This window comes from Drosophila eugracilis, unplaced genomic scaffold (genome assembly GCF_018153835.1).
Source record: "Drosophila eugracilis isolate 14026-0451.02 unplaced genomic scaffold, ASM1815383v1 contig_2154, whole genome shotgun sequence".
In the NCBI taxonomy this organism is placed as follows: Eukaryota; Metazoa; Arthropoda; class Insecta; order Diptera; family Drosophilidae; genus Drosophila; species Drosophila eugracilis.
The window spans coordinates 13525530-13552899 of NW_024573038.1; the positions used below are offsets into that span (position 1 = coordinate 13525530).

At 36.2% G+C, this 27370-nt stretch overlaps 4 protein-coding genes across 7 annotated transcripts; 1 reads left to right on the forward strand and 3 right to left on the reverse strand.

The window, feature by feature from the left end:
- Positions 1-398: 398 nt before the first annotated feature.
- LOC108118228 (cAMP-dependent protein kinase catalytic subunit 3) lies at positions 399-21528 on the reverse strand. Of its 2 annotated transcripts, XM_017230809.2 has the most exons (9): positions 21397-21528; positions 21262-21333; positions 13361-14050; positions 3352-3520; positions 2999-3108; positions 2694-2939; positions 2453-2634; positions 1683-1760; positions 399-931 (listed from the first exon to the last, which is right to left on the reverse strand). In XM_017230809.2, exons 1-9 carry the CDS (start codon positions 21497-21499, stop codon positions 806-808), a joined length of 1776 nt encoding a protein of 591 aa, XP_017086298.1. In that variant the 5' UTR covers positions 21500-21528; the 3' UTR covers positions 399-805. The 2 variants fall into 2 exon arrangements, with proteins under 2 accessions (XP_017086298.1, XP_017086299.1); XM_017230810.2 differs by lacking the exons at positions 21262-21333; positions 21397-21528 and adding an exon at positions 18796-19658.
- A 625-nt stretch (positions 21529-22153) lies between these two features.
- LOC108118189 (mambaquaretin-1-like) lies at positions 22154-23241 on the reverse strand. 2 transcript variants are annotated; one of them, XM_017230750.2, is made up of 3 exons: positions 23181-23241; positions 22560-22663; positions 22154-22494 (listed from the first exon to the last, which is right to left on the reverse strand). In XM_017230750.2, exons 2-3 carry the CDS (start codon positions 22636-22638, stop codon positions 22286-22288), a joined length of 288 nt encoding a protein of 95 aa, XP_017086239.1. In that variant the 5' UTR covers positions 22639-22663; positions 23181-23241; the 3' UTR covers positions 22154-22285. The 2 variants fall into 2 exon arrangements, with proteins under 2 accessions (XP_017086239.1, XP_017086240.1); XM_017230751.2 differs by having other exon boundaries at positions 22560-22653; positions 23181-23221.
- A 296-nt stretch (positions 23242-23537) lies between these two features.
- LOC108118190 (protease inhibitor carrapatin-like) lies at positions 23538-25266 on the reverse strand. 2 transcript variants are annotated; one of them, XM_017230752.2, is made up of 3 exons: positions 24859-25266; positions 24469-24572; positions 23538-24403 (listed from the first exon to the last, which is right to left on the reverse strand). In XM_017230752.2, the coding sequence occupies exons 2-3, from the start codon at positions 24545-24547 to the stop codon at positions 24195-24197; spliced, it is 288 nt and encodes a 95-aa protein (XP_017086241.1). In that variant the 5' UTR covers positions 24548-24572; positions 24859-25266; the 3' UTR covers positions 23538-24194. The 2 variants fall into 2 exon arrangements, with proteins under 2 accessions (XP_017086241.1, XP_041674151.1); XM_041818217.1 differs by having other exon boundaries at positions 24469-25266.
- Positions 25267-25758: 492 nt separating this feature from the next.
- Positions 25759-26959, forward strand: LOC108118183 (group XIIA secretory phospholipase A2). Its single transcript, XM_017230741.2, has 3 exons — positions 25759-25964; positions 26037-26196; positions 26273-26959. Exons 1-3 carry the CDS (start codon positions 25875-25877, stop codon positions 26707-26709), a joined length of 687 nt encoding a protein of 228 aa, XP_017086230.1. The 5' UTR covers positions 25759-25874; the 3' UTR covers positions 26710-26959.
- Positions 26960-27370: the final 411 nt, after the last annotated feature.

Genomic DNA, 27370 nt, shown 5'->3' on the forward strand with positions numbered 1-27370 from the left:
TGCTATCGAAGTTTGGCTAGAACCTTATCCGATACACAAACCGGAAAAGCTGTGAAGTGTTTGAGTCCAAATAACGAAAGTACAGGAAAAAATCAAAGCTAAAAAAAACAAAAAAACATTCAAATGTTTATTAAGTTTTAAGTAAGGGAATTATGCTCAAGCGAATAGTACACGCAAATATAGGAACTCAGTTTAACATTTTAAAAATATAAAATAAAAGAACTGGACCAAAGAAAATGAAAATACATGAAAGCAAACGTCAAACGAAGAGCCCACTCGACAACGCTTTGCAACAGAGTGACTCGTGTTCAAGATCTGACAGATTTACGGATCCAAAACTAATCCCACCGAAAGTAAAGAAATATAGTCGAAAATAAAAATACAAAGACCAGACAGAATTTCAATTTGTATCACTTTATTCAACGTTTTACGTTAATATTTTGTTGCTTTTTATGAATATATTCTTTACCGTACTTTAGCTGTACTTATATAGGTGTATGGGGACTGCTCTCGATTTGAACATTTATATAAATAATTATAGACGCCACTTGCTAGACATAACATTACGGGTATAAACTTAGTCTTACTATGTACGGGGGGGTTGGTGTATGTTTATGTATAGTCGTAATATTATAATATAGTTTATGTATAGATAGATATATGTACCGTTACATATCATTGCATTAGCACAGCACTTTAAACACTTAATTGCAAGTATAAATAATGAATGTTCTTGCTGTCGCAAATTATAACAATTTTCAACGGAAAACAAAATAAAAACAATCTACAATTTCTCGGCTCTTATTTAGAAATCATTGAAGTACTGCAAATCTCTTTGGTCTACTGCCTTGGCTGGCTTCCAATCCTTCTCGGGATAATCATCAAAATTTTTGGTATCACCATCATGATGTACATCAGGCATAATTGGTGGCTATAAATTGAAATAAATTTGAAAAATTATTATAATTATTTGATGTGAATATCATATATATTTTTTTAATAATTATTGGTTATTTATGAGGGTTTTAATGTTGGTAAAATAAAGATCTTACTGTAAGTCCATTAATTCAAAATTAATACATTGTAACTTTCACTCCTATATGCTAGTTTTGAGCAAGAAAAATACGGCATTAAATCTACAAAATGTAAAGAAAAATGCTTTAAAAAACCTTCAGCTTTTCCCTTTAAAATATCACCACAAAACATACGTGATTAGCGGGCAAAAAAACTGCAAAATGTGTGCAAAATTCAGCACGTTTGTAACAATCATTTCTGACGCATTTAACCCATTGACTCCCGCCGAATGGTGGGGGCGTTCATGTGAGCAATTAACACCTTCTTCTACCCAAGATGAGAAATGCCCCCTTTTGTTACATTTCACTCGCACTTGGACCAGCTGGGCTGGCCAGAGGGAATCGGTAGATTTATGAGTCTAACACCCACCCGTATGGCCAAAATAGACGCTGCGGTCATTAACTAAAGGCACAGCTAATTTGGAAAACTGATTTGTTTATTTGCTTTTAATTACGAGAACGTATAAAAATACATTGGCCGACTGACAAATAAACTTGGCCAACGAAAGCAAAAAACGATGACTGACAAAATCCACAAAAAGTAATAACCACAATTACTGCTAATTAAAAGAGGAAAATTCTATCAAGAAAGCGAACCCTTGAACTCACCTTAAGTTTCTTGCTGTAGACGTCATTCCAATTCAAGTGCTTGAACCAGCGATGCCTCTTCACGTCATCGGCGCCATTCTGTATGTGTTGGTAGTGAGCGTTAGTGGGAGGTATTCCGAAATCGGGGGGGCAAAACATAGAATAAAATACAAAATATTAGACATAAATAACGTTTTGCATTTGGCTGGCTCGTGTTGCAAAAACGCGCGACAAATCTATTAAAAAAAAAAAAAGGGGGAAAAAAACAACAACAACCGTGTCGAAAATTCGAGGGGAAATAAGAAAAATGATTTTGAAGAAAATGTATTAGGCTAACTGACAACGGGCATGTGCAGAGCTATTTGCGATAGCCAACAATTAATTTTTGATATATGCGATGCAATTTTTAATGCCAGCAACAAAATCTGACCATCCAACCGCGACAAGTGTAAACAATTCTCTATAAATATGGGGACTAATAAGCCGGAAAATGTTAACGAAAAGCTTGCCAAAGATTTTCAGGGGCAGGCATAAAACTGCTAAGTCAAAAGGATGGTAGAGTTTAAAGAGGTGGAATAAATAAATAAATAAACTTTGACAGGGCTAAATTTACTAATCATTAATGGGAAAATCAATGAAATAAAAGGAAAAACTTGATTGATGGCACAGCAGCTGAACAAACTTAATGCTCCAAAATATTTGTTTATTTATTTATTCCGTTTCCATTTTAGATCATTGAGACTTTTCTATATATTTATGTATATTTTTGAAAAATTGAGTATGAATCTCACCTTCATGTTGCCCAGTCGCTTGGTTCTATCATTCACCAGCAGCTTTTTGATCAAGTCTTTGGCAATGGGATCCATATGACGCTCCCACTCAATTTTACCGCTCAATATCTTCTCATAGATTCCGAAGGGCTGTTCATCGTAGAAGGGTGGATAGCCCACCAGCATTTCGTAGATAAGAACTCCTAAAAAATATGTCTCTATAAGTATTTTAAACTACAAAAGTTACTGAGTCAAGACTCACCCAATGCCCACCAATCTACAGCCTTATTATGCCCCTTGGACTGGATTATCTCGGGTGCTATATACTCGGGCGTTCCACATAATGTCCAAGTGCGATCTCTCAGTTTCTTGGCAAATCCAAAATCTGTTATTTTCAAATGGCCATCCCGATTGATTAGCAGATTCTCTGGCTTCAGGTCCCGATAGACAATCTGCAGTGAATGTAGGTATTCCAAAGCACTGACGATCTCAGCCGCATAGAAGTTGGCTAAAAGATAGGTCATTTCCATTAGATAAGAGTTCGGATTGGAACTTTCAGGTACTTACAAGTTTGACTAGTGAATTTTCCTGCATTTCGCAGATATGTGAACAGCTCTCCGCCGCAGACATAATCGAAGATCATATACAGATTTGATTCGTCCTTTGTGGACCATTCCCTGTAAGAAAACAAATCGATAAATTAATGAATTTTTAAAATTTGGAAAATATTTTTATTGTATAAATAATTTGTAGGAAGTCAGCGAAGTACAGCGACATATTGATTTATATTCCCGTTTGTATAAAAAAAAAAATCATTTTAAGTTTAAAAAAATATACAAATCTTATTTAAAAAATTGAAAACAAAGAACTTTTTAAAAGAAATATAAAATATTAAATATTTTCCACATTGTTTTACTTACAGACTGATGACAAACGGATGTCGAATTTCTCTCAATATATTCCGCTCGTTCTTAACGTGTTCAATCTGTTTGAGACGAATGACTTCGGTCATGGCCAAAATCTTCATGGCACAGTACTTCTCCGAAATGCGATCGCGACATAAGCACACTCGACCAAAGGTTCCAGTACCTGAAAGGCAGACAAAGTTGTAATGTAGGGTATCGGATTATCGAGTGCATCGAGGCTAAAACCGCAAACAGCATTCTTAAATATCGGGGCATTCCCCATTAAAGTGTTTTGCAAACGATATGGCAAAGGTCTCGGCTTACCCCAAACGTAAGAATGAAAACAGCAGAGGTTAAAAAAAATAGAACTAAGCAACTATAAGTTATATTTCCATAGAATTTTCTAGTAACTTTTGATTTCATATATAATATATATTTTTGAAGAATTTATAGTACTTATCAAAACATTTCATTTTCCAAGATATAGTCGGCCCTATTTATTGCACCCCTGCTGTACATTGCACATGGGCGGAGGGTGCATAATTACTATTTTCACTGTCGAGCACGTTTTGAGGTTACAAATACAAGCTACTACTACTACTACTACCATTGCGGCTACCTGGTTACATGGCCGGCTTGGGGTGTTGGCTTACACGCCCGGCCGAGATTTTCTCAACCTTGAGTTTTTAATTGGGCTAACGTCTGACTCGCTGGGCACTCACTTTCGGTGGGCGAACGAGTGACTAACTGGCAGGAAAGGAAACACGGAGCGTGTGAGCCACTCGGATTTCACATAAACACTTTCGGCCAGATACACTTATGGCCAACTGAGCGACGGCGGAAAATTTCTTCTTCTCGTTTTCTTCTGCCCTGTTTTCCATGGCATGCCGAAACAACAAAACGGCTACAAATTGATTTGTCTTATAAATCAAAAACCGAAACGCAATCATTTCCAATTCCAAGCTGCTCGCCAGGGCGTAGAGGAGGAGCGGAAAAAGTTTTCCTTTTCTGCAGATGCTTTTAGTTTTTCAGCACGTTTTCCCTGTGTGCGCGATGTTCGGTGTTCCCGATCATGCCAACAATAATTAGCCGTGATTTTCAATGTAATAAAGCAAAAGTGAGCAGATTATTGAACTCGGCCACAATCATTTGCCACGTGCGTTGTTCCTCCCACAAAGTTAAACTAAACATGCCGAATGAACAAAAACTTGCCAGAATAGTTGGCTACCTACAGTTGAGGTCAGAAAAATAAGTTCTAAGACCCGTATTACATTGTTTATTGCAATTAAGCAGGGAACTAATTTTTAAAACTTGAACATAAGTTAATGTTTTTATCTTAAGTTTATAAGTTTAAGAAGTTAGCACTATTATTCTGTCCATAACTGTAAGCGGGCACTGTATATAACGCTTCTCCCGCCCCATTTAGGTGCACCTGAAAGGGGCAAGCATTACACGTCCAAATCAAAATATGATTCCAGACATTGTAATTAATGAATTGTTCTTTTTGCCCAACACAAATCGGTTTTTCGTTACGTAGTTTCAATGATTCAGCAAGGCAATGGTCTTATATAACCTCTAAAGTGGGGATGAAAAAGCGTGCAAACTGAGGCTGAGAAGTATGAGAACCCCACTGATAAAACCCAGAGACGTGAGGCATCCAATGAGCTCATAACAATTTTTGTGAAATTAGTAGAAAATTTGTGCTTTTAAAAGCAGATTTGCAGATTTTCAGAATTTCCCAAGAAATACATTCCCTAAGAGCCAAACAAATTCCAGAGTGCTTGAAACATTTTTATAGACAGATTGCTCAAGTGAAAACAAAAGCCAAACAAGAGGAACCCCCCCGAAAAACAAACGAACTTTGAACACCCCTACTAAATGTTGCAATAACTAATTAAACCATCATAAATAAACAGCTCATAAAACATGCATTTATGGAAAATCTCTCCGAGATTTTCGCCTTGGCATCGGAAATTTGAAATTTAGCTAAGCGGGAAATAAATATTGAAAATGCCCCAGACGATATAAATCAAGCAGATATAACTACAGCCAATGATGGATGATTTTATGGTTGGAATTCAAATTCGGAGGCGGAATTGCAGACACCGGCACTTTGCATGGGATTTTGATTACGAAGCGTGAAGAAACAACCAAATGGCAGGAAATAATCAAAAATATTGTTGGGAAATAATTGGGAGAAAAACTGAAAGTTCTGGCTGGCAACAAGTTGCATGCCTTGCCGATGTGTGTGTGTGTGTGTGTGTGGAATAATTCCGGTGGCCGCGGGATGGCAACAGGAATTCGGCTTCGCTCTCTGGAGAAAATAGTTTTTTAAATATTTACATGTTTTCATAGTGGAAAATTTTATCCAACTTTATTCATAATTTCAGAGGGAGAGGGGAGAAGGTTGCTGGAGATGTAAACAAGTGAAATTTTGAGATTCCTGATCTGGATAATAATCATTTCCAATATTTACATTTATCTGCCTATGTTTACGGTGAGTCACAGTTACTAAATAGGTTCTTAAGTTAGGTGAGGATGAACACAAGACTAAAAACTATAATCCTGCATTTTCATATCTTAACTATTAAGAGTTACGATTTATTTTCTTAATCAGTGGTACTCAAATTCGTCTTACGGTAAACCATTTACTGACACAAATTCAAGAAAGCGTTCATATTTTTAGTGTCGCTTTTGTGTTGGTTTGCAGCTGTGCACTGAGAGAAAGAAAAACAGCTTTTTTCGCTAACCAATTGCACTGCTCCATTCCACTGCGGAATAAACTCCAAAGAGCAAACCGAAGTTACAAGGAATGAATTCCAGTGCAAAGTGTTCGAGGATGATGGAGAAAGAAAAAAGAACAGTTAGCGACGGAACGACGCAGAAAGAGGAACACGAAAAATTGTTGAAGGAATAACGCAGAGAGCCCTCAAAGCTTATGGGAGAGCAAGTCCATATGCAGCGGATATTTACAAAAACAAATAAGCACTCAAAGCATAGGCGTAGAGCACCCCTCTGTTTTAGATAAACTCAAAAACTAACCAACACAAACTTGCAGTGCATCTTAAGCCCATCTTAATGTTAAATTAAATCCACATAATCCGCAAGTTTATGTCAAGTACAATGACTGTGTAAATAGTGAATCCCCTCTGTAAGTTTCAAATGCTTTTCAAGCACGCTTTCCAAAAAGAAGCGGCATCTTCGCACTCGGCAAACATTTAAACTGATCTCTTAGCACCTCGTATACGATCCACTCCACCTCAAGACGATATCGACTAGTGCAAAGGAAAGTGCTTTTACCGATGTCTTAACCACCACTTCCAATTCCACTTCCACTACCTCGATTGGTAACTGCCCGCCGGCTGCTCCTAAATGTCTGGCCAAAGTGAAATTGTGACAGCTGCAGAGCAGACAAAACAAAGATTAAAGGAATGCACTGAGAACTATTATCATGACTTAAATTAAACTAAACTAAACTAAATGTGTTAAAATATGTTTAAAAAAATATATATTTTTGGTTGCGCTATACTGATGTATAGAAAATCCTTTTAAATTTTATATTTTCAATATAAAAAACCAAATAAATAAATTTAAATATCATTTATGATGATATAAGGTTTAACATATGTGATGATTAAAAACACATGTAAATTGGTATATTAAAAATATAATATAAATATTTATTATTCCCACATTTCTGCCAGTGTCAGACGATGCCGCAGACGACGGAGTCGATAGTCGGCCACAATTAAAGTCTGGCTGAGATGTGGCAAAACCTGTTGGCAATTGGCAGACGAGGCAGGCAGGCACATGAGAGCTGCAACTGCAGAGCAAAAAGTGCGTGGAAAATGGCGAAACATATTTTACATAATACATGCAACTTTCTATTTGACGATGAAGCGATGCCATAAACTGTCCAGTGAAATTGCCATCCCATGGATGCAGTCCGTCCGTCTCTCAGACAGACATCCATCTGATGGATGAATGCCTTTCATTTGCACTGGCAAATAAAAATCATTGCAGTCGGACGGTTGGTAATATCTGTTTCTGTTTTTAATAAATTATGTGTGTGCCAAAAAGTCAAAATACTGTAAAAAGTTTCCCGAACATCAGGGCAGGGCATGTAAATGCGAATAAAAACTTGGCACCATTTGCAATTCTCGCTGCCAGCTGGTATCTGCCATCTGACCAAGTTAAATAAAGTTAATTGCGTTTTATGCAGTTCGTCGAAGCAAAGTTTGTTTAAAGATTCATAAATAAAGAAAGACACGACGCTCTGGAGGCCAGGTTAAAAATAATTCTGGCATGATCTTAAGTTTAAACATTTCCAAGTAGGCATTAAAATCAGTTATTTAAAAGCTGTTGTAAATAATAATAAACAAAGAACAATTTAGGTCACTTCATAATTGTTGACGGACTGAACTCATTAAGTTCACCGCTGGGAACTTGTTGTTGATATTACAATTTGTACTTTTGATTATCTGTTTTTGCCACTTTTTGAGGTAGTCCTTGAAAATATTTACAATATTACTAATTTATACTCTCAGTTAATTATAACAATCGCACTTTAGTTGCTAGTTCTGGTTAAATATTGACGAATTCTCAATTAGAAACTGAAGATAGCAAAAATATTTACACTTGATAGTTTCCTTATAAACAGGCACATAAATAGTTTTCATTTATACAAATTCTTGGAAATAATTGCCCAGCTTTAGCTATGGAAAGACAATTTTTCATAATCCAAAAGTCTAAGAAATTATTTTTGAAATTTCTAAGAATTACTCGAATTTTAATATGAAGACTTGGACAATTTTTATTTATTTTGATCCAATGTGTTTCTTTAGGAAGTGATATAAAAGAATTGCATTTATAATATAGAAGTAGTAGTATAGTAGTAGTATTGTAGTAGTATAGTAGTAATTTAGTAGTAGTTTAGTAGTAGTTTAGTAGTAGTTTAGTAGTAGTATAGTAGAAGTATAGTAGTAGTATAGTAGTAGTATAGTAGCAGTTTAGTAGTAGTTTAGTAGTAGTATAGTAGTAGTATACTAGTAGTATAGTAGTAGTATAGTAGTAGTTTAGTAGTAGTTTAGTAGTAGTTTAGTAGTAGTATAGTAGTAGTATAGTAGTAGTATAGTAGTAGTATAGTAGTAGTATAGTAGTAGTTTAGTAGTAGTTTAGTAGTAGTATAGTAGTAGTATAGTAGTAGTATAGTAGTAGTATAGTAGTAGTATAGTAGTAGTATAGTAGTAGTTTAGTAGTAGTTTAGTAATAGTTTGGTAGTAGTTTAGTAGTAGTTCAGTAGTACAGTAGTATAGCAGTAGTATAGTAGTAGTAATCATATATATTTATTCAAAAAACATTATTGACCTAAAATTAAAAAAGATCTTCGCTAAGGAAGTCACCCATTCGCCTAGTGAACCACACACCTTGCTCAATCACCCTTTCCTCTGGCGACATCCCGGTCATAACTTAAGCGATTTATGGCACTTTCAAAACAGATGTTTACCATTTACCATATAGCATATAGATATTAGCCCACCTGCCCCTGCCTGTCGATGTATTTTCACATTTGTCAAGTTTTCACGGTACAATCTTACAAAACCACAAAAGTTGAAAGTGGGAGGCGGCGTGATCGAACATAAAACTGATGTTGAAATATAAAAAATCATTCCGCGTCTATTTCGGCCAAATGGGTGCAGTTCAATTTGTCTATATTTGCCAGAGTGCAAAATGCATTTTTAGGTCACCTTTTATAAATAAGACACAAAGTGTGCTTATAACGCAGTTTTATATGCGAATGCTCCTCGTTTAATGTTTGCAAAAAAAGAAGGCGGAGGATGCTAAAATCTAGATCCCGACTGGGTCCCCACAAAGGCAGTTCTCACCGCCAGATGAGAGGGAAGAGGGCCCATGGGGGGGTCTTTTCAGTTTTCAGTTTTCGGCAGATTGCCAAATAATAATTTCTATAATATTTGCTTATACGTTGGCTCGATTTTGTTGAAATAAAATTCAAAATTTTGCTTCGGGCTTCACAAAGTTTACAGAGATCGGGCGAGGCGAATTCAAATTTTCCATGCGATCGTAAATTTCCCGTTGACTGATTTTGTCTTTTCATGCGGCCAAGCACAGCCAAAAATGCTTATTACTTATATAGATAGATATAGATAGAAATGTTAAATGTATATATTTTTTGTAAGGCACTTAGCACACAACAAAAAAACAGAGGAGGGAGGTTTTTCATATTTTCATTTGAACTATGAGTTATACTTTGCAGACGGAACGTCGACATACAACTTGTTGTTCTACACGGACAACAACCACTGGGACATGTGTTCGGTATCTGACAGATACATTTAGCCGCTCGAAATTTGATTGGCTTTTATTATTTAAAAATCAATTTATGCTAAAAGCACAAAAGAACGGAACCCAAAAGGAATCCCCGTCTGACACTCGCCAATTTCAATTTGATTTCAATTGGCCAAAACGGCAATGCGCTCTTGTGTTTTGGCCAAATTTTATGTCCCAGCTGAATTTGTGTTTCCGAGAATCATGCGTAAATATTTATCTTTGCAAAAATCCATCAATCAATGGCCCAGACTGAAAGGATTGCTACCAGTGCCCAGCTACCCAAGCTTTCTTTCCGTATTCCCACATCGGTCGGTCCACATACGTTCCATTGAGAAAGACACCCCCCACTGGGAAAATTTGTCAAGTTGATATATTAGCTTTGGTGGGCTTAAGGGAAAACATAAGGTCACCACCTCAATTGTCAGAGATTTCCGCATTGGCTCTACTTAGTCTGTGAAAAAGTGGGACACCAAAGGCAAATTTATAACTTTTGCGTGGCTAATTGATGGGGTTATTGATCCTTTTTGGAAATTAAACGATCTTGGTTATTGGGATATTAATATGTTTATAGTCAAATATTACTTTGTAAGAGGTTTGATAATGTATATTATAAAGTAGTTAAAAGAGGACTAAATCTATGATAAATCTTAAACCATAAATGATCTTTCTCAGTTGAAGTCAGAACTTAAAGTTACTTCTCAAACTCACTAAAAGATCCTGGTTGTTGCTTTCTTAAGACAATACAAACTTTCTTCCCGGATACTTTAGCAATGATAAGACATGGACTTTCACTCAAATAAAACTCTTGCTGAGACAGCCAAGAGACTTCAATCCAGTTAACCGAAGCGAATACATTTCCTTTTCGAGTTACAGCCGAGAGTCCATTCCACTGCCAAGTTAATTGCAACTCAGCCGTTTGTTTGACAGGTTTAAGGCCAAAGCTAATGGCATTTTCTGATTGTTGATCCATCGAATCACATGCAGCCAGAACGTGTACAAATAAAAACATGTTTTGTTTGTTTCCCAAAAGGAAAACACAAAAGTTCGGCTGTTGTTTTCCGAAAATTTAAAAACATTTCTTGAGAAAAGTTCAACAGAGAAAATCCCCTTTTTTTTAATAGTATTTTCGAAGGAGACCTGAGGTCGCTGGCTAATCAATGGGATTTCGAAACAAGCAACAAACAAGCAACTATCAATATTTATAGTAAATCTTGAGAGGGCATATGCTTAGAGTTTTTATTTCTCTTTGGCTGTTTGCGGTTTTTCTTCATATTTCCATGCCATATTGTTTTCAGCATCCATTGGCTTTTCCGCAAATTAAGGCGATGATGCTCCCATCTATCCATTGGCTGTTATTGTTATTATCGAGAGGAAAATATATACCGGCTGATTAACCGTATGCCCTAAGTAGTAGCGTGACTCACTGGCATTAATTCCCTGGCAGAACATTTTCCCATTTTCATTTTGGGATGCTATGCGTGTGCATGGCATGATATCCGCTCTGGTTTATTTTTTTTTTTTTTTTTTTTTTGCGGATTTCTCTCGAAAATCGCACTCAATACCTTTTTGTGCTGGTTCTGGCAATTGTTTGAAATCCATGCTAGATTACTCATACGACGTGTGGTGTGTGCTTTTAACTGGGTATCAGCACCGTCGATTGTTGAAGGCAAATGCGGAAGGGAGTCCGGTGGAATTACTCATAGCAAAGAAGAGGTGCTGACTGAGAAGTTTTAAACAATGGCTGTAGACCGGAAATACTATGGTACATCCGCCCCTTGACATAGGGCAAGATCAAGATAAGGTAAATAAAATGAATCTTTTATAGGAGATTTTACTTTTATTTACATGCGATGAAAGGGAGTGAAATATGAAAACAAAGAAGGTTTAATAAATTTGTTTCAGGAGAGTTAAGTTAAAGAAGAGTTTTCCAAAGATTTCTGAAATATTTTACAAAAATCAATTTTGTTTGTGAAGTTTCTTTCCACCAAACTTATTAATCTCCTTTAAAATTAATTGCTTAGAAACAATCAAGAATCTGAAATCAAAATAAAGTAGAATATTCCAAGAAACTACAGAAAAACCCATTAACTCCCACATTAGTTTGAAGGAACTTATAGCTGTAATTAATCTGTTGAAATAGAAAAGAAAAGCAATAGAAGAAAAACCATTTAGAAGGTAATTGTGGTCTCAAGAAAAGCCATTATTTACTCCCCCAGTTGGGAAAACTGAAACGATCGGTGCGTAAATGTTTTTAAATGATTTTGATAGCAAAAAAAGGGGGAAAACAGAAAGGAAAGCCCAAAATTGATCACACGTGTAGTAAAGCAAATGTTGCGGTAATAAATCAGGAAAATGCTCTGAACTTGCCACAAACCTCAAGTAAATATTTATGCCACAAGGCTTAATGAGTGTTTGAATTGTATACTAAATTTAGTTCGATACTAAAAAATCAACTGCTCTGCTCTCCACTCTTCATGCCGAAGACGTCAAAATGGGGAAAACAAATCAAAATATTATGGCCATTAATTGGTTGAGCGTCCAGGCGAGTACGTAAGACCCCAAACCATTCATGATCCTAAGCAGAGTCCAAGAATATATATATCTTATGCCCATCTTATATACGTAAACGGACTCACTTTAAATATTGTCTAAATGAAATCTTACGCAAGCCAGATCGCTGGCAGAGCAATGAAAACAATTGCCCGGCCTGCTGTGGTGCGAAAAGCTCATAATAATCATAATACAAGCTCGTAATCCTCTTTCGGCCTGGCCCATTCAATTTGCGTAATCAATAAGAATTTATTTATGCATTAAAACCAATAAAAAGCAATAGAAAATCGAAGCTGACGCTGAGCCAACGCATACCAAAGTTACCCCAAAAAAAATGAGGTAATAAATATTTGAAATTGAATCGTCGAGCAAAATCAAAGAATAGCAAACAAAAAGCATAGAAAAACCAAGACAATGGCATTTCAATACCCCCATTTTCCAGATGAAACGACTGGAGATGAAAACGAATTGATTGAACAGGTGAGAAAACTCTTTTAATTAAATTGAATAATCAAAGTAAAGAGAGAGAGTGTGCGGGGGTGGGCCAAATTGGTATTTTCTTTTTTTGACAGAAATAAAAGTGTTTCCCAAGAATTTTGTTGGAATCTATACGATTGCCATTTGGCTTATATACTTTTCAATTGTGGCATAAGGAAAACCAGAAGCTAAGTGGATAATATCTTGATTTATATTTGAAAGTTTCGATTTGATTATTTTCCAAATTTAATAAAAATAAAATAAAATTCTGCGACCCTTCTTTGAGAGGTGTATTTCCTTAGAAACTAAATCTCCCTCTTTTCCAATACTTTCCAACACATTCTTTATCCAACAAACTAACCAAGAGTCAAGCATTTATGTTAACAACATCCATAAATCCCTCAATGACCTCATCCAGCCTTGACATCTGAACTGACCTAGAAACGTAACAGTTTGGATGGCACACGTCTAAACCGTTTTCCGGGAAAACCAACAAACAAACAAACAAACAAGCGAAACAATCGATCGAAAACGAATCGTACACTATCTACAAGCTATCTACGACAAGTTGAAGGTTGCCCAAGCGTAGGACCTTAACATCAATCATACGCCCCGTTGGGGGCCAGAATAAACAGCATCCGCGACTTACCCACTGTTTTGATTATCTGATAGTCGTCCAAATGGTATTTGCGTACTCCCTTTGCGGTCTGGACACTGCTGCTCTCCTCGGACTCATCGTCATCTTCCTCATCGTCGGTCTCATTGCCATCGTCCTCTTCGATGGACTCGCTGGAATCGTGAGTGGCATCATCGGCATCTCGTCCATTACCCTCCTCCTCATCGTCATCGTCCTCATCATCCTCCTCGTCGACATCATTGTCATGGTCAGCGGAACTGGTAGTGGTGGTGGTACTACTGCTCCTGCTATTGGTCGAGGGATCTGGCCTCTGTTGCTCCTGGTCTGGATCCTCTTCACTGTAATCGGACTCCAGCGGATCGGATGACTCACTGGAGGCTACGTTGCTGCTGCTCCGACCATTCGAGCGGCCCAATTTGAATGTGAATGTTGTCTCTGTATTGCTGCTGTCATTTGCTGTTGCTGCTGTTGTTGTGCTGCTGCTGTTTGATGGGATTTTCTTTTTGTACGATGACGTCATCGTGTTGCCGCTTCCGTTTCCGGTTGTCAATTTTGATGTGGATCCTGCTGTGCCGGATGTCAAAGGCGTACAGAAGCGGGCACAAGTCGCCGTGGACATCTCTTTCGCAATCCTCGCCTTCGCTTTCACGAATGTCCTTGCCGGTGTTCCTGTCGCCGCCCCTTGTCCTCCTGCCGATTTCCCTGCAATTGAATCGAAATGAAAATGGAAATGAATTGTCTGGTTATATTTGGATAACAAAGCAAATAGCCAGCGTGATTGATTGAAAGCAATGGGCTACTCTAGTCGTAATTACAAAGCGGCCAAGGGTCTAGCATAACATTTTATATAACTTTTTGTAAAAAAAAGAATAATAGTAAAAGGAAAGATGTACTCTGAAATTGAAGTTTTATAGCCACTTTAGCGAGTTAACTATTTAAATCTTTTCCTGCATTCTGACCCCAAAATCGTTTAAGGAAGCAACGACTGTAATTGCAGAACCCACCATAAACTTGCATTCTTTCTTTCCAATTCTATGTACTTCCAGTTCTTTGAGTTCTGTTCACATATCCATTAAAATCGCAGTGGTCTTAGTTAAATGCCGCCTCCATTGTTCTTTCAAATTGCCTTGGGGCGGGTGTATTTATACGCCGAATCCCACAATCCAATCCAAAGAGCTCTCCCATTGCCATAGACCATGGTCGTTTAATTAACCAGCCGAGTATAGTGATGATGGCTTTGTTTTTAGGCCCGTTCGTCGTTCCATTGTAGTGTTCGTAAATTGAAAGTGAAATGAAAAGGCCGCCGGTCAGATATGTACTATATATACTATATGTAGTTCCTGTGCAACAAGTGTCTGTCCCGGGTTTTATCAATACAGAAAAAAAACAGAGAAACAGAGACAGACAGGGTGGCGCCACACGACAAAAGACATTATAAACTTTCAGACCAGGAAAATTGAGTTCGCATGCCAAAGGGTTTCCACCGCGAAACACAAAGGCAGCCTGCAGTCCAGTTAATATCACATACTAATATTATTAATAACAATGACTGCAGTCTTGATTCAATTTGCTGCCTGCCTGGTTGCCAACAAAAGGAGAGCCCAGCGTCCCCAGACACAAAGGCAATTTCTTGTGGGTTCGCCTTAATGCACAGATGCATTTAACTCAAGAAATAATAATAATAAAGACGTTATGATATAGAAGGTATTGAGTTCGGTCCATCTAAAATGCAAAGTCTAGATGGATGCATCTGACTATAAAATCAATATCCATCTATATATGTTTGAGGTCTGTATATATATTCTTGGCTGGCCCGAGTGGCTTTTATTGTTTAAGCGGTTGCCGAGCCAATCTAGGCCAGTTGGTTCACAGAAGAGCATTGCGAGGATTGCACACAAAAAGTGCCCCTAAATATGCAGATTGGAGGGCAGGGATTGATGCGCATCATTAACTACGGCTTTGATTCAGTTCGGCTCCAAGGCCAAGAAGATGACAATGGATTAGTCAGGCGTGGCATTTGAATGGGTGACATCGGAAGGGTTTATGTCGAATTTCGGTGGTATATGATATATAATATAAGATATAAAGGAAATGCTGAATGGCAAAAGCAAATGATTTTTAATGGAAGAAAAAGTAATAAAATCTTAATTACTTTCGAAATGTAATGCCTTTTGGTTGTATCTTTTCAAGTTTTTAGAGTAAATTTCTTTCACATCTAAACTAGAAACTGTTTCATGAGTAAGAAAAAGCTCTACTGTTAACCAACCTGTTTGGTTTTTCCTCAAATTCAAACGATTTACAATTTTCCCTTTTTAATTTACAAACTTGGTATCATCATCTCGTTTAATTTCACAGTCGGTTGCCAAGTTACGGCCAAGCTAAAATTTCTTAATCACGTAACAAATTGTCTACCGCTTGATGCTATTGACACGCCTCACGATCTGAGGGAAAGGGCAAACCCTGATAAACAGGGACTTACGTAAAAATATATAACTACGCCATAAGAAATATTTACTATCTATATCTATATGGCTTTATTGTAGTAGTAAACCTTGCGGTAGGAGAACATTTTGATATTTACGAAAAATACCAACCAACTTTTCTTGGAATTTGGCTTTTGTTTTGTGTTTTTTTTTATTATTATTATTATTACACATTAATTTTATGAACGGCTGTCACTCAAGTTTATTTACGTACGCCTTTAGGAAAATATGAAAATGAAACGCCAACGCATTAAAAGTGCGGAAATATAAATTAAAGTTGTCTAATGCAAAGTGCATGGATTGTTTTGAGAATAATTTCTCAAAAATTATTGTAGACAATCACTCGGGCTGTAAATTAGCCAAGCAGCAAAGACCAAGAAACACAAACAACCGATCTCAGATCGGAAAGTATATAGTATATATATATATATCCACTCATACTCTAAAGATCGGCCCCATTCACCTTGGCGGCTGCCAAATTTGAAAATGGAAATGGAAATTGGGGTCGTCGTTGCCAGCCAGCCACCCAGCCAAATGTTAAATTGTTGCCTAATCTTCCGGTGGCTAGCACTCTTTTTCTGCTTTTTGTGAATGGAAAAACGCAATAAAAAGTATTATTCTAAATATATTTTATACAAAAGTTAAGCGGAAGAATTAGTGGCTGAGAGATAAGGTGGAAATTTCAGGTGAATGAAGCGCAAGATTGCGAAAGATCAGGGTTTACAGGTTCCATAAAGATTCTGATAAGGTTGTAAGAGTCAACAAAGGCCTGACAGGCGTTTACTTTGTAGATTAAATGAGAGAAATAAATTTTATGTTATAAAAATATATATAACATTGTTTTTATTTTACTTTATATAGAATATATAACTTTCCCGTTTTTAAAGGGTAAACCCTGGTTTAGTTAAGATCAAACTTAAAAACTTAAAATGTAAACTGTCTCTTATATTAAAAAATAAATAAGCTTATAATAATTATCACAAAATATTGTTAAAAAAGCTTTCCCCTTTAATAATATTTAACAATTTTTTACTCAAATCTAATTTATGTCCAAAAAATCACATAATTTATTTCGAAGCTTTTTCTTGTTCGAAAAGATTTTCCCCGGAAAAATTATGAAACCTCATCTCATAGACTTGGCTCACCTCACATAAAGACACTTTGATTTATTCAGAATATTAGCAAATATTTTAAAATATTTATACCAAAGAGAAAGAAGAGATTGCTTAATTTTGTGACTGCAGGCCACTTGACCTTTTGATTCGGGAAATTAAATTTACGTGCAGTGCTTGCAACATTTATTAATTCGTTGGGCTAGCCAAGGCATAAATTATGTTATTAATTAATTAAAAGCAACGTGAGGTGATTTGTTTAAAAACAAAAATATATATATATGAAAATGAGTTTATAGATAGAATTTTTGTATGAAAAGAAAAGAAAGAAAATCATCGTCATCGGTGTATTTTTGGGAATTTCCAAAAAGCGAAAAAGATTTTTGCTGTAGGCGTTGGCATTAATAATATTTCTCATACCGCCAGGATATGTAATTATCTGAATAAGTGGATACGTTCGAGTTAACGATGGGGGGAGGTGTTACAAAAACGAAAACGAAAATTCATTGCCCATTTTGGTTTGACAAAAATAAAGATTTCCACCCCTACACCCGCTCCGCCTTTTCTGGGTAATAAACCCCCCAAATGGCAATAATCGTCAAAAATAATGCCGGCTAAATGTAATCATAACATAAAAACATATAACAGCTTTGCTTCTTTTTCGTGGTTTTAATATGAGCATTATTTTGCCTTCTCTCAGAGCGTTTCTCGAACTCGCCGCCTAAGGGCAAATGAGATTTATGGTCTTGGATTTGTTTTTATAGAGCAAGTAGTTCCGTTGTCCTTGTGCTAGTTCCTCCCCAGCGATGGCTATGAAAATATATAACTTTTATGCGTATGGGAAAGTTGGGGAATAGATTTGAAAAGTCCTTGGCTCAGTTTGGGGAGAAGTTATTGAAGCGCGACATGAAGAAAATCTATTTAAATGGGGTCAACTGAACGGAAATAATTGCCAGTTTTCGGGATGAGATATAAGATATTAAAAGAATGCGGATTGAGGTGACTTATTAGATGTATTTTGGATTCTTTTTTGAATGTTTAGGAATATAGAAATTTGCATTCCTAGCATGTTTTGAATATTTACAATTTGTCGCCAAAGAATCTGATGATTTATAAAGCGTTTCAGAGCAAAGAAATACCAAAATTTCGAAAACATTTTCAAAGTCTTAACTGAAATGTTTTTTTCTGTAACAAAAATTGTTGATTAGAAATTATTCACCAAAGATTAAATCTTTTTTCTAAGAATATATAGATTAAATCTTTTTTCTAAGAATATATAGATTAAAGTTTTTGAACTTTACTCCCATTTTTAAATAGCAAGTTTTATGGGATTTTTAAGAAACCAATTTAGATTAAAATATTATATAAATAAAATATATTTAATACTTTTCAAGGGTTTAAAGTAACTAAACTTTGTACATATTTTTAAAAATTTCATATTTTCCTCTAATTTAACATCATTTTTGACCCTTAAAGATGACTTAATTAGATTACCTTTATTTAAACGAAGCGTTAATAGACAAAACCACGAACTTAATAAACTTAATCATAGCATTACTAAGATCTCGGAAATCTCAGTAAGACAAAGCAAAAACAACAAAAAAAAACATACATTAACTGCCGACACTTCTTTTTTATATCTTTTCCACTCCAAAAATTAAGATTTACCTGTCTATGTGAAGTGTAATTAGCTAATTGCACTAATTAAATCGCCCAGCCTAATTATAGTACTCAAAGCTTAATCATCAAAACGAATTTATCTCCACTTTTTGTTTCTATTTTGGAAAGCAAGCATTTATGGCTAATGGCTAAAGGATGCTGTTTTCTTACACTATTTAACACTATTACTCACCAAACTAAATTTTAAGAGCCAACTTGCCGGCCGTTGCCGCCGCTGTTTTGGTTTTTTTTTTGTTGTTGCTTTTACTTAACGATCACGCCGCCGTCGATCTATTTATTGTTGTTGGTCTTCTGGTTGCGATTGTCTGGTTTTGTGAGTTCAGAATCTTTTTTGCTGGAGCAAAATTTGAACGCTTGCGAAATTGTTAAAAATAAATATGTTACTTTAAGAGCGCACGATTTTCCAACCGACTAGCCGTCGAATTTTCCTTCGCGTTTTTGGCCAGCAATAATAACAGAAAAAAACGGCGAAAAACCGCTGAAGCCGACACAGAAACAGAAATAAACTCAACACTCAGCGTTTTTCTCGCGGGCGACTTATAGGTGGTATATAGAGATATATTCGGGGGGTATAGGTAATATCTGTATATATATATATATATAGGTACCAGATCGACTGGACACACCGATCGCGCTTTGCTTTATTTGTGTCACTTTTTTCGTTAGTTTTTCTTACGTTTTTTCTAAGCTGTTTTTTGTTATTGGTTAAGTGCCGCTTTGTTTTGTTTGTTTTGTTTATACGCTGGGATCGTGAGATCCGAGAGATCTAGAATTTCCGGTTTTTGCAGCACACAGCTTGCAGTTTTTCTTTTGTTTTTCGTTAGTCGCCGTTTAGCCAGCACAATGCAAGTAGCACATCCAACTAATCGTAATTAATCAAAACTAACGTTCGGGTAATTTGAATATTTTTTGTTTTTGCTATTTTCCAAAGTTCCTCTAGAGTCTAGACCGAGTTTTTCCAATATAGCTTAAGTGGTTTTTGTTCTTTAGTGTTTTTCTTGGGTTGACCAGCCGCTTCCACGTTTTGCACGAAACTGAAACGTAAAATCTGCGAATCGCTTGCCACAGCTCTCGACGTCGACGTCGACTTCGCTGTCGTGGTTGTTCGGAAAAGAGAGGGGGCGGCACCGACAGGCAGGCGGCCGGGCAGCTACCAACGATGATGATGATTATGATGATGGCCAAGGGGAGAGATGGCTACGGGATGCTCGGATAGTCGGATGTGTTTGTGTTTGCCCACCATGTGTGCGGCGCTGTTTGGTTTTGGCCAAGTGTCTCGAGTGTTGTTCCATTTGAGGAACTAAACGATTTGGCGGCAACAGGATCATCGCCACAGGATGGCGGAGGCGGAGCGTAATCAGCAACGGCGATAAGGCAACCGGAATAGTGTGCCTAACTAATTGACAATGGCATCACGGAACCGAAAGTCTTTATAGAGACCAAAATCTATATAATATTTTATATAGAATTTACATTGATAAAAATAAGGACTCTGTTATGGTTTTGGAAAATATTCCAATTCCTTATTTTAGTTTATTAAAATAAAATTCTTTTATATATTTTAAGCATCAGTTGGTTGTCATATTATCAGTTGTTTTCATAAGTAATGTAATCTGGCCATAAACATCTTAAAGTTCCCCGTAACTTAATCTTAATTACTAATTTTATGAGTTCTGGAAAATGAAAACTGACAAGAATAAGTTGTCCTTTATCTATGATAAGATCTCTGGACTAATATATTTTCTTGAATTACAGACAAACCAAATTACTATAAAACTTTCTTCTTAACCTCCGCTACTTGGAAAAAGTTGCCTTAAAAATATTATGAAGCTTTGCATTTCATGATTAGCCAGTAAAATCATAAAAACAAACTTAAACAGAAAACGAGATATATTGGAAACTTTAAATTTACCTGATTATTGTAAAGCTAAGAACAAATCATCTGGAATCGAGAAATTGGAAATCGAGAAATTCTGTTTTAAATTAATGGGTTTTCTCAGTGAACTTATCGTCAGCTGCGATATGATTTATGGATTACCTTGGCTTACTATAGTTCTTAGAAAAGAGATGCTCAACATTGGAATAAAATCATCTTAAATCAAGTAGTTTATTGGGGAACTTGCAGGTTTTAGAAACACATTTTTCTACCAGAAAGTATTAGCCACGAAATTCACTCTAAATCGTTTAGTTTATACCCGATTTTGTAGATGAGCTGTTTTGCTCAGTGTTTTGTTTGTTTTCAGTAGACATTTCGGCAGCGGCGTTGGTGAACAAAAAATCTGGGAAATATGTTTTGTATATTTACGAGCCCTCCGCCAGTTTAAGCAAACAGCGAGAGCGGCTCTTTAACGTTTTTGGGGTGTTGCGTTTGCATGTTTATGTATGTTGATTTTGTTGGCCGCTGTAATAAAGGCCAGCAAGGTCAGGTGCAACCGAATATGTACGAGTGACGCCTGCGTGCCACAGTCACATTTCAGGTGGCTCACACAATTGCCGTGTGCATTTCAATTTGATGTTATAATTAAGCGAAAGCAGGCACGAGATGTCAGCGCGCTTAACTTTTCTGTTACTATTTTCCGTTTTCTTCGCTTTGGCTGCTGTAGTCCTGTTGTCAAGGGCAAGGACATTGTGTACTCACCTTCTTGAGTGGGCAAAGTGGGCGGGGCAAGTCCTACCCGCAGACCGGAAGACATCTCATATTTGTGCCAGTCTGTCAGCCATAATTATTTAAATTTCTTCATACTTTGAGCTTTAATTTCAACATCTAACTTACTTCGTTTACAGCAGTAAGAGAATCCGATGAACAATTTTGCCAAAATCCATGTGCTAAATATGTAAACTAATGATGCAAGGTCCAAAATATGCCAGACTTTCATATTACAAAAATTTGATTTTTTACCGATAATTTTTTTTGAATTTTCCCGCCCGATATCACGATTACTTTGTGTGCTGTGCTGCCAGACTATTGATTGTTTTATTCTTGGCAGATGGCGCTGTTGAAAAAATTATATACCAAAGGTTTAAACCCAAAATAAGTTTGGTGTTCGTAATAAGTTCGTGGTGTCGTAGTTTTAACAACTGTTCATTTAGTTAATTTCGAAGGATTTCAATATGTTTTTTTATCGCAGATCAGCGATCATTTTTATATATAAGGACTATGGAAAGGAATAAGTCGGCCCTGCCCTCATGTCGTCATAATCCTAGCAGATTTATATATGATCGAAAATTTATGGAATATATTAAATATACCTGTAAGAAAGATATAGACAAAACCGATCGAAAAACTGTTATTATGGAAGAAAAAAATTCAAAAAATTCCATAAGAAGCCGCTAAAAAGTTAGTTTCCTTCATGGGAAGTCGTCTGAAAGCTTTCCTGAACCAAAAAGTAGGAAATACTAGCTGTTAAATTACAAATAATTAGTTAAGTAGAATCTGCTGCACGAAATAATCTGCGAGGCACTGAAGGCTTAGTATTTGTGATAAAAAATGTCTGACAAAAAAGAATTTACTGAATTTTTTTTTAATTTTATATTATTTTAAAGTCAAATTTCGATATAGGCATCATAAGTTTAAACAGTTTTCCATCGTTTAGTGCAATTCAAAATCATTTAGATTATTTTATTATGTAGCCATGTACTTTGTATTTTCGAATATTATTTTTTTAGTTTCGAATACATTTAGCTTGACAGCTTTGTAATGTGCAGTAGCGATTCTTGTTGCCATAACATCCTTCGTAGCCCATATCTTCGCATTTTCTAGTAGCAGAGTTGTAGTACCACATGTTGGGATTTGGCTTTGGGTTACAATACGGTCCCCTGCTTAATTGAGCCGGTATTCCTTCATTCTTACCGCCGTTGCAATTCTGCTTATCTGTTTTTAATTAGAATTAAGTATTTAACCGCTTAATTATTTGTGTGTTTTGAGGTTGAACTTACCAGGAACTCCATCGCATTCCCGGGCAGAAGTAAGGGCTATATAGAGAGCCAGGCTGGCCAAGATCAACAGGAACTTCATTGTTAATAGTTAAGTCTGGAAGGATCTATTGGAACTGTTTTATATAGTAATGGATTGGGCCTTATATTAAACAAAATCTGCCATATTACGAGCCATTTTTAATAATGAATAAACAATGAATTTGCTTAACAATAATCAGTGGACGATTTTTATTTTAACCCTTTTTTCTGTATCTTTTTAACTTACAAACTAAAGGTTTTAGGGTATAAACTTCCAGTCATGGGTGTACGAATAAATTATGTGCAGACTGTACATATAAGCTAGCTCTCCTTCTTTCAAAATTAATTATGATAATATCCCTGGTTAAAATGCAGGGATCGTGAGATCACAGATACATACATATCTAGAATGTCCGGTTTTTGCAGCACAAAGCTTGCAGTTTTTCTTTTGTTTTTCGTTGGTCGCCATTAAGCCAGCACAATGCAAGTAGCACATCCAACTAATCGTAATTAATCAAAACTAACGTTCGGGTAATTTGAATATTTTGTTTTTGCTATTTTCCAAAGTTCCTCTAGAATCTAGACCGAGTTTTTCCAATTTACCTTAAGTTGTTTTTGTTCTTTAGTGTTTTGCTCGGGTTGACCAGCCGCTTCCAGGTTTTGCACGAAACTGAAACGTAAAATTTGCGAATCGCTTGCCACAGCTCTTGACTTCGAGGTCGACTTCGCTGTCGACGTTGTTCGGAAAAGAGAGGGGGCGGCATGGACAGGCGGGCAGCCGGGTAGGCGGCGACCAACGATGATGATGATAACATAAAAATTAGGACTCTGTTATCGTTAGACTATTTCGAAAAGTATTCATATTCCTTATTTTAGTTTATTAAAATAAAATTATTTTATATATTTTAAGCATCAGTTTTTTTATTCTTGGCAGATGGCGCTGTTGAAAAAATTATATACCAAATATTTAAACCCAAAATAAGTTTGGTGTACCGTTGAAAAAAGATGTGCCGGGTTTGGTTGTAATTTTAACAATTGTTCATTTAGTTAATTTCGAAGGATTTCGATATGTTTTTAATCGCAGATCAGCGATCATTTTAATATATAAGGACTATGGAAAGGAATAAGTCGGCCCTGCCCTCATGTCGTCATAATCCAAGCAGATTTATATATGATCGAAAATTTATGGAATATATTAAATATACCTGTAAGAAAGATATAGACAAAACCGATCGAAAAACTGTTATTATGGAAGAAAAAAATTCAAAAAATTCCATAAGAAGCCGCTAAAAAGTTAGTTTCCTTCATGGGAAGTCGTCTGAAAGCTTTCCTGAACCAAAAAGTAGGAAATACTAGCTGTTAAATTACAAATAATTAGTTAAGTAGAATCTGCTGCACGAAATAATCTGCGAGGCACTGAAGGCTTAGTATTTGTGATAAAAAATGTCTGACAAAAAAGTATTTACTGAATTTTATTTTATTTTATATTATTTTAAAGTCAAATTTCGATATAGGCATCATAAGTTTAAACAGTTTTCCATCGTTTAGTGCAATTCAAAATCATTTAGATTATTTTATTATGTAGCCATGTACTTTGTATTTTCGAATATTATTTTTTTAGTTTTGAACACATTTAGCTTGACAGCCTTGCAATGTGCAGTAGCGATTCCTGTTGCCATAACATCCATTGTAGTTCATATCTTCGCATTTTTTAGTAGCAGAGTTGTAGTACCACATATTGCGATTCGGCTTTGGGTTACAATACGGTCCCGAGCTTAATTGAGCCCATAATCCTTCATTCTTACCGTCGTAGCAATTCTGCTTATCTGTTTTTAATTCGAATTAAGTATTTAACCGCTTAATTATTTGTGAGTTTTGAGGTTGAACTTACCAGGAACTCCATCGCATTTCCGGGCAGAAGTAAGGGCTATATAGAGAGCCAGGCTGGCCAAGATCAACAGGAACTTCATTGTTAATAGTTAAGTCTGGAAGGATCTATTGGAACTGTTTTATGTAGTAATGGATTGGGCCTTATATTAAACAAAATCTGCCATATTACGAGCCATTTTTAATAATGAATAAACAATGAATTTGCTTAACAATAATCAGCGGAAGATTTTTATTTTAACCCATTTTTTGTGTACTTTTCAGTAAAGTGTCTTTTTAAGTTACAAACTAGAGGTTTTAGGGTATACATATATGCTAGCGCTCCTTCTTTCATAATTAATTATGATAATATTTCTGGTTTATATGCAGGGATCGTGAGGTCACAGATACATACATATCTAGAATTTCCGGTTTTTGCAGTTTGCAGTTTTTATTTTATTTTTCGTTAGTTGCCGTTTAGCCAGAACAATGCAAGCAGCACATCCAACTAACCGTAATTTATCAAAACTAACTTTTGGATAATTTGAATATTTTTGGTTTTTCTATTTTCCAAAGTTCCTCTAGACCGAGTTTTTCCAATATAGCCTAGTTTTTTTTTTTTGTTCTTTAATGTTTCTCTTGGGTTGACCAGCCGCTTCCACGTTTTGCACGAAACTGAAATGTAAAATCTGCGAATCGCTTGCCACCGACAGGATGATGATGATGATAATGATGATGGCCAAGGGGAGAGATGGCTTCGGGATGCTCAGATAGTCGAATGTGTTTGTATTTGACACCATATGTGCGACGATGTTTTGGAAAATTTGGTTTTGGTTTTGGAAATATTTCGGAAAATATTCATATTCCTTTTTTTAATTTTTTAAAACAAAATATATATTTATATATATCAATCATCAGTGGATAGTCATATTATCAGGTGGTTTCATAAGTAAGTAATCTGGCCATAAACATCTTAAAGTTCGGCCCAACTTAATCTTATTTACTAATTTTATGAGTTCTGGAAAACTAAAACTGACAAAATCAGTTTTGTAGTACTTTTGAAAAAGAATGGCCAGGATCAAAAGTTTAACAATTGTTTTTTATATGATAAATTTCAGAGGATTTATATATTTTTTTATTGCAGATAATCAATCTTGATATATGAGGAGTATGGTAAGGAATAAGACACTATCGAGAAGTCAATTTTTAAAAAATTCTCTCGATCACCCTTCGAAGAGGTTTTAAACCGTTTAACATTTCTGAAATACCTCAGAATTTTAAAATGTTTGGTATATTCATGCGAGCCGGGCTGTATATTTTTATGTTGTACCTTTGGTCACACTATTGCAAATATCTCTAGGATAGTTTATTATTATGCGCACACAACAAATATCTCACCTTAAAACGAATAGTAGATAAACCAAAAAAAATATGCAGTTCTCCTGGATGAAAGTTGCCATATACCTTCTTACTTTCCTCACGTACGCCTATTCCGGATACGGATCCAGCACAATAGTCCATGTAAGATACATTCTCGTGAATCTGTAAAAGATGGTATCTAATATGGCCAACCTTCTCTCCCCGGATTTTTAGCTAAGGGATGCAATTATAGCGGCGGAGGCATTATTTGGTGACGTGTTCAAGAACCTTATAGTTCTGGTGCGCAAATTTCGCACGGTTCATGAGGTTTTCGATGCGGCAGTGGACGAGAATTGCATTTATCAGTGCCCCGCTCCGGATATCGGTGGACCAGGTGTGTGACGCAAATCGAATTATGTAAATTGCCCGGCATCTTGCATATGTATGTGTATGTTTTTCCCTTTTATCAGCACCTCGAGCTGTTCAGAATAAGTTCTATACCCCCACTGCCGATGGCTGTGGCTCCCTGGGCCTCCGGATAAGCACCGACTATCTTCCAGCCAAAGAGATGGAGACCTGCTGCAATGATCACGATATTTGCTACGACACCTGCAATAGCGATAAGGAGTTGTGTGACCTGGATTTTAAGAGATGCCTCTATAAATACTGTGATAGCTACGAAAAGTCCATAGCGAGCGATCTTATGATGAAGGGCTGCAAGGCGGCTGCGAAGATGCTATTTACCGGCACTTTGACCCTGGGATGCAGATCATATCTGGACTCCCAACAAAGGTCCTGTTACTGTGCCCCTCCGAGAAGCTCATCCTATAATAGCAACAAACAAAGCAACAGCAGAGAGAAACAGCAGCGACAGAAATATGGCTGGAAAGATCGGAACGAGATATAGTACAAGATCACTTCTTATGTGGGTGCGGGGCACAAGGGCTATCTTATTAAGTGTGCGTTGAATGTTTTCGTTAATCCGTGTTGTGTTAGTTTATGAATGGGTGGCACTATACGTTGGACTCCCGATTCGACGAATTTCATAATTATATACCAAATAGTGGCATGCCAACGGTCCAGACTGTTAAATACATTGATATTTTTACCAATAATAAAGATGTTTTATTTTTAATGCATTTTTGTCTGCAGCAAAATAAAAGAATAAACCAATGTTCACGTGGCCCTTTATTCAGGATTTTCTTGTTTTTGGGGAAAATAGCACTGTATTTCAAAGTAAACTAATCACATATTTCAAACGCAAAGTATATATTAAAATTTAAGGCATATAAGTATACATTTTAATTTTATAAGTTTTTTTTTTTTTTTTTTTTTTTAAATTGATGACCCCCGACCTGTCAAATAGCGAAAATTTGGCTAAAAATTAAATTTCCGACTTCGGCCACAAAAGTTTATGGGGTGAAAGTAGAGGTCGAAAGCTGTACAAAACAGTCTTTGACTTAGCTCTAGGACTTGTTTTGGCTGAATTATGGAAGAAAAACCAAGAAAAATGAGCAATTTGTGTTTTGGCCTTTTTTCCAAAAATTTATGACCCCCGACCTGTCAAA